The following is a 12,343-nucleotide window of genomic DNA, read 5'->3' on the forward strand; positions in this document are numbered from 1 at the left end:
TCCCCATCAGGCACACATGCCTGGGAAAGCCAAAGCTGCCTGCATGCTGCTACCAGCGCAGCCAGGTTTCTATCCACTGCCTACCTGTTCAGTTTAAACAGACAGAGCAGGTTCTTACTGATCAGGCGCAACTCATCCAATTGTTGTGGTGTGATGGCCTGTGGTTGTCAGAGAGGGAGCTCAGTAATGTGACTGGTAGGCTACCAGAATGCTGTTAAAGTTGCCCAGCTGTGCAGTGAACACACTGGCTGAATAGGCATGCTTAAGGATCACCTCCGAGACATGACAATGCTTGTTGGGGCAGATAGCAGTATGCCCCGGATGTCAAACAAAAAAATCTGGGTGCACTGGGGGGACACTGAAGAGGCAGCAGGTTCGTCATTGAAGATTGACTGCCTTGCCTCACCTTCTGCAGACCAGGGCGCCTGCAAGACGCAGTGTGCCTCTTGATCAATGGCAGAAGCTACACTGACAGGGAGAGCTTAAGCGCAGGGGATATGCTGTCTGACTCCACATCCTCAGACGGGAACGCCAGCTCCAGTTCGCTCACCTCCTCAGAGAAGGTGATGGAAAGCATGTCATCCTGCTGCCAATCTACGCTCGTAGCCCCCAGGGACTCCAAAGGGACAGGCGGGGCCGAACTTTCACGCAGCAACTGCAAGGACAGTTCCAGGGAAACTGCTGCCCAGAACTCCTCCATTTTCTCAGTCAGCCGATCGCTTGGATCAATGATCTTCTTCCTCGTGGGTGGAGAAGAGGAGACAGAGGAAGACCATGAAGACGGCTTCCTGCATAGGCTGTTTTCCCGGTTGGGTCATTCTCTCTCCCTTGGCACAGAGCCATGAGGTGAGGACACAGTCACCTCTCTACCAGAGAGTGATGAGGAAGAGCGCTGTGCAGGATTGAGGGATGCAGAGTACTCCATAGAGCTGCGGGAAAGACGTTTCTCCAGTGTGTGCTGTGGGTAGTACTGTACAGGCACACCTTTTGCATCAACACCGTAATGTTGATGCAAAAGCTGTCACCAAAATGGCATCAAGATACGGTGGGAGGGATTCCCGAAGCAGCCCCTTGGTCCGGCCCAGCGCTGCTGAGCCCAACAGCTGCTCTCACTACACGTGAGCAGCAGCACACAATGCAGACAAGGAGGCTGAAGCCAAAACGAGAATAACTCCAGCTTGAGCTATTGCAGAGGGAAGAGCCGACTTACGTTGCGACTAAAGCTGGCTTCACGTGGGGCACAAGGCCGTTGTGGGACATACAAACAACAGGCCGTAGTGCACAACATACATGTAATTAATTTTTTTAAAATTATTACGGCATAAATCAATTATTGCATTAAATTATGTAAAAACACATTAACTACTGAAATTATACAGTCATAAGCAACAAGTACTTATCTGAAAGGCTCCTCCTGTCAGGTCAGTCTTGAAAGGAAAAAGGACAGACCTGTGTGTGCAGTTCATTTATGTCCTCAGGGGCGGGACATTACTGAGTCACAGGATCTGCGAGCAGCTTTGATATATTTATTCAGGTTTCGGGTCTTTAGGAGGTAAATACCCATTCAGTAATGGTAACATTCGTACTTGAAAGGGAACACACATTTCACAGTTTAAAAAGTCTTACCATTTTATTTGCAGCTATTTAAATACAAAGAATATAGAATGATGTATTTCCCATTTACAATGAGTTTTCTTGTAAACAAAATTGGCAGACACTGTAATATTGGGCAATTATTCCTATTTGGCCTGAAATATTAAGAAACAGTATGCAGCTGATTTGTTGAAGGTACTGTAGTGTATTTTAACACAGCGTGTTAACTAATTCTACATCTGGCAGATCAGTAATACTTAAAATCCCCTAACAAGGTCTATTTCTAGGTGTAAATTGTATTTGTGCATATCACAAGGAACCACAAAAATCAGCTGGCTACAGCTAGTAAGTGTTCCTTTCACCCAGTGAACTTTTAATTAATGGATACATTTACATTACAGACACAACATCAATATTGCCTTAATCAAGTTAATAAATGGTCCCACATCTTTTTCCACAGGAATTCCCCAAAACACATCCCCACTAATACATGTGACAGTTTTTTCCTCCAATAAATAGATCCCATTTTTGGTTTGTATTTGAGATCCTTACTCTACAAAAATGTAACTTGAATTGGATGGTAATATTGGATAAAGCCATTTTTACTCTCATCTACCTAAAAGAGATGTTTTTAGTGCACAAAACACACTTTGAAAATATTCCGCAGTGCTGGAATAATACATGATTGGAAAGGATAGTGTGGCATTTATTATTATTATTATTTTAGATGCCACTTGCCCTTAATATCCCAACCCTGCTTTTACCTGATACTATCCCACCGCAAAGAACCAGAAACACATTTCAGTCATGTAAAACAATAAACTTGGTAGCTGAACTTTAAACAAAGAAGATTATATTCACTGCTTTCTGGCACACCTGAACAGGGCTTCCATTATAGTGACTGAAGTTTAAACATACAGTACATCTAAACTATTAAATCCTGCAAACTTGTTACTGGTATTTGTTTTAAAAGAGCACAAAAAAGCCTGTTGAAAAACTAGTAATAAAGGATCCCCAAAGCCCTTAAAGGGCTCACCTCCACCTCAACAAAGAAAAAATATATATTCAGTGGATATGGCACTACCGAAATTCCAAAAAATGCTTATAACCCTGTATCACTTTAAAAGACCTGGAATGTACTTATTACATTATGCACCATGTTCACTAATGAAAACAAGGTACCTGCAACGATGCATTTTTTCATTAATGCTTGTTGACTATATTGAGCTACAATTCTATACTTATAGTAAAAGTGCTTGTCTAGTTTTATTGCTTTCATGAAACACATTACCAGTTTACCCACATTTCTTATTCCCAACTAATTTATTTTCACATTTGGAAATTCATTTTGGACTAATTCTTACTAATATATAATTTAATAGCAGAGTCCTGATATTTAATTAGGTGTTTTATGCTGTAAGCGTTCAAATTAAGACCAATTAAAATAAGGCTGAACTTATGTTTATGCCGTGATGGTTTTGCAATACATAAAGGGATCCAAACTTTGGTACAAGATGAACAATATTGCCCTTTAAATATAAATCCCATTATTTTATATTATAATTGCAGTTCTAACAATGAGAGGTGTTAAATGAATCCAAGAATCTACTGTGAAAATATTGAATTCCCTGCTGATTCACCCTGCAGTTTCACGTATCACTAAATGAAGACATGTGACGGACATCAATGTGACAAATATAACCGGCTTTATGGGAAGAAACTTAAAAATCTTGAATGGCCGATCTGTCAAACCACAGTATTCAAGGTACAACATCCCCACAAACTAACGCATCAAATTATATTTCAACTCAGTACTGCAGTAAAAGGCAATTATTATATACTTCTCTTTTTTTTCTTTTTTGCTTTGAGAAAAGTAGCTTTTACCTTCCAATTAAATTACCAGTAACACAATCACTGTAGTCACAAGTAGCTGTTCAGCCAGAAGGGGAGTTCTCTGAATCTCCCACGTGAGTCGCAATCAGAATTTGTACACACAAAACCTACAGTTTAAATTTCAGACCAACTAGGATATTGGGGAGTCATTTATATTATATTATTATTTAATTAGGAGACAGTAGTCCATTACAATCGTTTTATTTATTCATTGTCTTCCTCTTCACTCTCCTCGATGCCGTCGCTGTCCTCCTGGTCCTCCTCTTCCTCTTCTGTCTCTGGGATGTCCCACTGGGGATGGTTGTCTGGCATCTGCTTCGCCTGGTGGACCTCCAGCTAGCAAACAGAACAAGAGCTATTGAAAAGGTCAGACTGGAGACGCAACTTTTGTCTACTTGACTAGTGGTCATAAGGGGTCATGTAGATGATGCATAATCACTCTTTCTTGCATATGCTTAATATGGGCACAACTTCTCGTGGAGAGAGAACATCCTTCAAACAGTGAAGGACCAAATATCAGATTTTGTGTGCTTTAAATAAGTAAGGCCTTGAATGTGCTAGCCAGACTAAATATTGCCCCAACCCAACTCCTTTTGCTGAACTCCTTTTAGACTAATTGTGCTCCCTGCCACATAGCACAGCAAATTAAAGAGAACACGGATTAGGAACCAACAACTGAACATTGACAATTAATCTGAGCAACATCTTACCTTTAATGGCTTTATCTGATCCAATCCCATGAACGAGTCACTTCTCAAAATCACAGAGTACTGATAATTTCCAGGTTTTGATGGTGCAGGGAATTTGAGTTCAACCTTTATTAAAAAAAATAAAATTAAAAAAAGAATGGTTTGTAAAAGTTAAGGTTATGCAACCTGTTAAATTCTTTAACCATTCAAATTCATCCTTTCTTCTTTATGAATGCTCATACTTAAAAACAATATTTTGAAAGTAAGAGCCAAGCTTGACATCCTAAATGACTTGTTTGTCTACTGGTACTGTATTATAGAGGCAATGGACACAAAAAGATAAAGATAACCAGATTTTATAAATTGTTTGGTATTCAGTTCTGAGCTGTGGTCTGTATTAGAACAAATATGAATTTAAAATATGTTACAAAAAAAGAAAAACAACTTCAATGAATGTAATTACTAAATGAAAATATCCTTAATGGTGACTGGTTGATTTCTCATTCATGACTTAAAAATCACAAGAATGTCAACATTAATATAATCTACAGCTCTGACCTCTGCATGTTCTAACACTTCAGAATTCTGCAGACCTTGCAGTCGAGGTGGTTTTCCTTTAAGAGAGTCTGACATTGCCATGCTACGGTTGCCTAGCAACTAATTGTGGAGCTAGAATCTGACAGGGAGGATGGTCTGGCAGCGCGAGTCAGCCTTTTAAACAATTTTATAGATTGATGGATTTTAAATGTAATCAGGAACAATGATAGCATGACAACTGTGTCCTGTTTATAGCAGAGTCCTGCAGGTAAAACAAATAATGAATGTTATATAAAGGCTGGGTAGGGAATGTTCAGCAAGCTGTGGAATCAACATAGCAGGACAATGCAATGAAGTTTGATGTGTATAACCAAGGCACCTTGGGCAGCAAATAATAAATGGGGTATACTGTCAAGAATGCATAAGACTGAAGTGGAAGATGCCATCAGACAGCATCTGCACTGGTAGTGTCTGCTATACACATCCAACTGCTGGCACTGGTACAGGTACAGTGCCCATATTTAAATATCTTGCCATTATTACTTTGCATGTTACTGGTTCCCAAATTCCCCGATTACATTTTACTCACCATGTATCTCTCCTGCATAAATGTGCTTACTGATTAAAAGATATTCCTGGTTCAAACACTATCTGCACTGCTTCTCACATCTATAAATATGCAACGGAGAAACAAGCTCAGTATATTATGAGAACAAGTAAAATATAGTATATCACTTACCTCTTCTGTGTCCTTAAGTGTGCAGACATGATAGGGCATAGATACTAAAGTCTGTTCTTTCCTGTCTGCAATGTAAAGCCACCACCACTCGTGCTTTTCCTGTAAAATTGCAGGGCATTTTCTTTAATTAAATGCATAGTATTTTGGGCATATCAAGACTGGTCAACTTCTTATCAATTCTAAAATGACCAACAAAACCAAAATAAACCATATACCTCAGGGAAGTACAAGCTATAAACGGGATGCGTGATCTTTGATTTTGTCTCTAAAAGGGCCCTTTCTTTTCGTTGGATACTCTGTTGTAGTGCTTTCCACTCCTGCAGGAGAAAAATAAAAAATGAATATCAAAATGTATAAGCTTGCCAAGATCATCTTTCTCAACAGGATTCTTTTGTTTTAACCTAACCCCCCTGGATGTAACAACTTGAACAAGCAGTACTCAAATTAAAATAGATAACATGGCATGGAACATCCAATTAGCAAAGCAGGAGTACACATACAGTATGTCTTTCACTTAGAATTACACAACTTAATCTGCGCAACAGACTGAGGGCAGGTAAATGACACCACATTAGATATTTATTTTAAAAAGGGACTTGCTGTCTCAGTGAGAGAATTGGACTGTTGTATCTTCAGAGAGGTTTCAATGTTAAGAAAACTGATATGAAATGAAGGGTTGTAAGCGGTAGCTAATTAACAGAAGTAAAAGTGATTTGAAAAGTTGCTCCATCTTAAACACATTTCTTTCATGGAAAACACAGTAGTCAAGTGCTACAAGCTGCATTTCACATGTACAACACAGAGGTGAAAAACATTAAAGCTAGTTTTTGCCTTTAATGGGAATTACATGTTTGGTCTACATTTTGTCACATACATTTTTCACCAAAATGTAAAACAAGTTTTTACCTAGACCGCAAGGGGCCAAAACGTTGTAAAATACACATTTTGTTTGACGCTAACCAGCTGAAGTTAAAGCCTCACCTCTTCATCATCCCCACCCATTTCGTCGGGTTCAGTGTCACTCTCATCATCTCTCTCACTTGGCGAGTCTTTATTGGTCTCCCCCTCCTCCGAATCACTACCCTTGCCTGAAACCTCATCCTCTTCCTCCTTAGTTGAAGGGACAACCTCCTACAGGGGAAACTGACAATCAGGACAAAAAACTAAAATCTTGTACCTCCATCTTTGTTTTATCTTCAGGAACCAAGTAAATCCTACAGTTTGCTTGAAAAACACTGAAAGGACAGTGTGGCAAGGCAGAAGCCCTGCTGCTGCTTTAAACAGTGTGTGTGTGGGAATGCAAGGTTGGCAGGGATGGGGTTAAATTTGTCCCTGCTAGCAATCACAGGTGTGGCCATTCCCCAGTTAGAAATCCAATGCTAACTGGGGAGTGGCCACATGTATAAAAGGAAGCAAAATCCTTTGTTTGTTGGAGGAGTTTGGGGCAAGTCACAAACACATATTACATATTTGTATTAAATGTTTTGTTCTTCAACTCTCTTTTCTTTTCCTTTCACATTCTACTAATTGTACAATTTTAACACCTCAAAGTTCAGAAAATTATATCCATTATATTCCGCTCAACACCACGTTTTGACCTGCTTTTTAATTCTACTCTTTTGGAAACTACAGCAGCTATTTGTCTCAACCAGCTGTCTGAACTGTTCATTAGCACCCCCTAGAGGACACTAAATTCTTAATAATTAGTACTACTGTTCTCACCTTGCAAACCAGTACAGTCAAACCTTGAGGATACAAATTTTTATGACAAATTCTGTTATCCTGGAATGCTCTTCTGTCCTGCTGTCAATGAGGAACTATGCTAACCAGCCCTTTATCTTGCATTCACAGTACAATAGTTGCACTGCAATTATTTAAGGTCATTTAAGTTATTTATTTCAAATAAGAGAGGCTTCAATGTTATTAGATTTGTAACTTATTACTTATATTAAATGTATGCCCCTAGAAATCAAAGGGTTAAGACTTCTTCGTATTCGGGTTACTTTTCAACCGGCCTACTGGGCAACATCCCTTAAAAGAGGTTGTAAAAGCACATCTTACATTGACAGCAACGGTCCCATTCGCCTGTTTCTGCTTGTCCTGTTTCTGCTGCTGCTGCTGCTGCTGCTGCTGGGAAAGGGCCTTCTTCTTGGTCAATTTCTTTTTCTTTGACTTAGACGTCTTTTTGGCAGCTTTGTTCTTATTCTGCCATACCTTGCTTTTGTTTTTAATGACGTCTCCTTGCTGAAAACAAATATTGGTCACAGAAAAATGCAGCTAAGAGTGTCAAACTGTAAATAAGGAATAATAATAAATCATGTGATGCATAATCTTGAGTGTTTATAAGCCACCTTTAAGCTTGCCAAGCCCCTGAAGCAAGGTATGTGTAACTACAGAATTTGCAATCTTATTTACTGCTGGATTTCTCAGCTTCAATATTTCACTTATTAGGAACATGATGCAGAGTAGCCTTGCGCCCTGTTTCTGCCGGGTTAGACTCCGGCTCACCACTACCCTCTATAGGACTAAGCGGGTTACAGATAATGGATGGATGGACGATGCAGAGTAACATTTTACACTACCTGTTTTTTTGGGGTTTTTTTTAAAACAAGTATCTTGGTACCATAACAAGCATCTTCATCTAAAATGAATGATTAGACTACATTACAAATATATATTTAAATCGACATCTGTAGATCCATTTTTTTGGCAATGTACTCCATGATATTTGCCTCCATGTTTTTGTAATTCATAATTCATAAACCTAAACACTCAAATCAACTACAATCATAGTAAAAAAAAAAAAAAAAAAAAAAAAAAGAAAAAAAACATTGAAATACAGCCCAAGCTGATCTGAAATAAAACATTATTTTTAGATTCTATTATTTCCTGGTAGAACACATGCTTAGATGGAGAGCTGTAATTGCTCAGTTCTCTTCTGTCAAGCAACATTAAAAAATGATTCAATCCTATTTTTATTTAGCATTGCACCAGTGCTGCCTGGTGTTGCCAGTCATGTAGTCTGGGGTGTGAAAGACTCTTATCAGAAGTATAGGTTCTATAATTGTGTGGCAGCGCTGCCCAGATTTGCTTGTCGCATCGTGTCTGTGTGTGGCGGCCTTTATTTGGACAGCGTATTCTAGTGATGTTTTTAATACTATAGTCTATGCACTAGAAAGTCTAATTTTGGTACAGCAAGGCTAAAAACGTTGACCTACTATATTAGATAAAACTGGTCTCTATATAATTTATATTCTGAAGAATTACTAATGGCATGTACTGTGGTCAGTATATGAAGTGATTGTTGATGTGCAAAAAGATCTTACATGAAAAAGCTTTAATAAATTTAAATTCAGTAATGTTGTACAGCTATTTAAAACCAATGCTAGATTGAATGATCAGGTTTATCATGTGTTGTGTAAGTTTTAACTAAAAAACTAGTAAACAAAAAACGTAACAGTAAAATTAGTCATTTCCACAATATAAAGGAAATTACTATATAAACCTACCCCCTCTTCTGTGTTAGGATCCTCTGGTGCACACACTTGTTCCTGCTCCTTTTCAAAGAAGTCCTTTAAAATAAGAAGTGGAGATTTTTTTTTCTTTTCTTCATCATAAGAGCTCTCTATTTTACTCTGGCCTGCAGTAAAATAGTTTGAGGGGATTTCTATTGTAAAATTGCCAAGCAAACAGTTTGATGTTCAAAGTTTTTAGTGCAGTTCAGAGTGGAAAGCTGGTTTTACTCAGTGATGGGCTCTTCCATTCTAACTCTTTGTTTCAACCATGTGCTACATTGAACTATACTCCATTCTCACGTAAATTCTAATTTCACCTATTAATCCTGGAGTGAAATGCTAAATGTTCAATTCACTATTTGTATTTGCAGAGTAGACTGAAAGATATAATTTAGCGTGAAAGCATCAGGAAACTTTTAATGAATCTGTTTATAATTTATTCAATGAATAATCAATCAGTCGGCTCAAAACAAATGCATTCCTTTACAAGGAGAGTGATTTAGTTTGGATAAACAAAGTTCAAGCCCTGAATATATACAAGACATTATTTTAAGCTTTTGGTTATTACCCATCTTCCAGCTACGAAAATCTCCTTCCAACTTACCAGCATCATTTTCCTTGTTAGTGTGACAGTGACTGTAACAAGTGACCCTGCTGTAATGTTATTGCTGTCCTCATCATCTACAACTGCAAAGAAAACACTATTTTAACAAATTGCGACCTGTTTAAGAGATAGGATCGAAACCAAGACAGAACACAACCTGACAGTCCTACCAGATTTTCAAGGTGATCAATTAAAATAGAATGATCAAGTGTCAAACGCAGCACTTAAATCTAATAGTATAAGAACCTGTGCCTGTGTCAGAGGATAACAACACATAATTGACCACTCTAATAAGTGCTGTCTTGGTAGAGGTTACTTGGACCTAAATTTAAAACCTGACCTGAATCCAACCAAACAAAATCCAAACCCGACCCGAACCCGAGACCTTTGAAATATTTGCATACCCGACCTGATCATCTCCACAAATATACTGATGCACAAAAGAAACGCAACACTCCGGTCTAATGGATGTACTCAAATATTTGTTCTCTGGCCCACAGAAGATGGCGATTTTATCTCTCAGCTGTCAACATGTTACCCCTGAACGGCCTCCGAGCATGCAAATCATTTTCATGCAGATGGCGAGCTACAGTCATTCTGCTGATGTGCAGGTTATTTCTTCCTGGAATTTCTCATGCTGTAGCCACTGCAGTCTGAAAATGATTACACAGATGGATCAGTCGGATGTGATGGTCCTGGACCGGTGTGATGACCCTCTGCCTTCCAGGACGTGGCCTGTCCCTCACAGAGCCGGTTTCCTGGTTTCTCTGGACTAGTCTGCCTATTGTTGAAGCAGAACATCTCATTCTCCTGGCAACTTCTCTCGCAGACAGGCCGCCTTCAATCATGCCGATAGCAACCAGGCGATCTTCATTACTCAGGCGGGACATCTTAGCTGTTCTTGCGTTTAATTAAAATCATGTCTTTTCGAATGGCTATTTATACAGATTCTTAAATCAACTAATTTTGGCAATTTTAACTCAGTTCAAATACCAAACGCTGAGCACCTGTTTTTATGAAATCACATGACTTGAGCTCAGTATTTTGTTACCCCAAGGAACAATACTACTCAAACACATTGATGTAAAACCTAGACTGTTGTGTTTTCATTGTGCATCACTATATATTTCTAACATACGCTATTGCAACTAAGTAACTTCAGGTGTAAAATATTCCTGGTTTCCAGTTAAAACATAAATAAAGAAAGAAAAAAAAATACTCTCAGTTACTCATATCTCATTTACTTCCTTTCCTAATAATCCAACACTGCATGATTTAAAAGATGACAACAGGCTTCAAAACTTTGTTATCATAAACAGACGATAAATTAGCGTTCAACAACAAACATTATACCACAACTATGGCTTTTAAAAGCTACAGGACGAATACAGTGTGCCGCTGCAGAGATGAATTTCCTGTCTTTTTGCTGTCACATTTCGGTAATATTTTACAAGATTTGCAATGTACAAAGCCACATGGACTTTTATTATCGCTGAATACAACGTCGTAATTTTTCCAAACAGAGGATTTAGACGTAAACTTTCCAGCAACGGAACATTCCACTACTACACATTCTCCTGTTGATATTTTTTATTTTTTTTATTTTTTACTGCATCAGCCTACATACAGATGAACCCGCTTTATATCATGATTGCTGTGCAGGCATAATTCGAGATATATAGCGGGTCATGATATAAACCGAGTTTCACGTTTGCCTAGGACAGCGCATTACAAGTCTGAGAAAAAAAAGAAAGAAACCTAACGGTGAATTAAAGAGCAGTGTTTTAATACTGTGCATTTAGTCATTCTTTACATTTAAACAAATGCATATAGTTTACTACAGGACAAATACATTTTGTATCATTAACTGGAACGAAACAGTTTGTGTCATTACCTAAAAAAAGCATGAATTGTCGACTGATGACAGCTATCAATTAGGCGTTGCACTTGGTGTTTTTATTTTTTGTGTGCATTTGTACAAGACTGACTATTTATTTGGTATAGCTATAGACTGAAATAGAAATTTAGGATTATTCTTGTTTATTTTAATGAGATTTGAATAATAAGCTGATCTTGCTGAGGATAGTGCAGCCCTATATTTCAAAATATTATCTTTCCAAATTAAATAATGACAGTTGTAAGTGTAAAAAGTTGGCAGGATGTTAACAATGAAAAGAAATTACAGGTATGTTATTTAAACAGTTGTAGCAACACGCGAGGACGTGTACACTATATTTTTCGGAACCCCATTACTTACTCTTCAAAAAATGAAATATTGAACTATTTCAAGTAAACCGAATCCTATACGGACAAGCAAGCAGGACAAGCATGCTTTCCACTTGAGAATGTTTAACCAAAATACACCATTACTATTGCTAGCAATGTCTGCAAATCTGCCAAACCAACCAAGATTTTTTAGGTTTTTATTCACCTTATCAAACATCAAATTGCTTACTGCAAACAAAAACCGCAATTTCATAAATGTCATAAATGTCTTTTTTTTCCCAGAATTGTTTGCTAAGCTTATTTATGATTTTTAGGCTCCCTCTCTCAAAGTACCTACCTTGTAGCTTTATATCAATTGTAATGCGGGGAAAATTTCCAAGAACTGCCATAACTTCTTCATATTGCTCCTCCCCGAGGAATCGCAGCATATTCCGTCGGTCAGAGTCTTTCAAACTAACCAGGTCCTGGATGCTTCTCACTTTGTACTGTGGGGGAAGAAAACACACAGAAATGAAGGTGCAATGAGCAGACTAATTTCTGTTTAGAC

The 12,343-nt window shown here is 38.2% G+C and overlaps 1 protein-coding gene across 4 annotated transcripts in view; it reads right to left on the reverse strand.

Moving 5' to 3' along the window:
• Positions 1-1,611: 1,611 nt before the first annotated feature.
• Positions 1,612-12,343, reverse strand: part of LOC117411331 (translocation protein SEC63 homolog) — a 28,697-nt gene continuing 17,965 nt past the window's right edge. For all 4 annotated transcript variants that reach the window (XM_059025672.1, XM_059025673.1, XM_034018679.3 and 1 more), the window contains 9 exons: positions 12,134-12,281; positions 9,571-9,653; positions 8,961-9,023; positions 7,513-7,695; positions 6,433-6,582; positions 5,667-5,768; positions 5,452-5,550; positions 4,197-4,301; positions 1,612-3,822 (listed from right to left, as the gene is read on the reverse strand). In XM_059025672.1, the coding sequence (XP_058881655.1) occupies positions 3,691-3,822; positions 4,197-4,301; positions 5,452-5,550; positions 5,667-5,768; positions 6,433-6,582; positions 7,513-7,695; positions 8,961-9,023; positions 9,571-9,653; positions 12,134-12,281 (1,065 nt within the window). In that variant the 3' untranslated portion in view covers positions 1,612-3,690. The remainder of the gene's footprint in view (positions 3,823-4,196; positions 4,302-5,451; positions 5,551-5,666; positions 5,769-6,432; positions 6,583-7,512; positions 7,696-8,960; positions 9,024-9,570; positions 9,654-12,133; positions 12,282-12,343) is intronic.

Source organism: Acipenser ruthenus, chromosome 6 (genome assembly GCF_902713425.1).
Source record: "Acipenser ruthenus chromosome 6, fAciRut3.2 maternal haplotype, whole genome shotgun sequence".
Lineage (NCBI taxonomy): Eukaryota > Metazoa > Chordata > Actinopteri > Acipenseriformes > Acipenseridae > Acipenser > Acipenser ruthenus.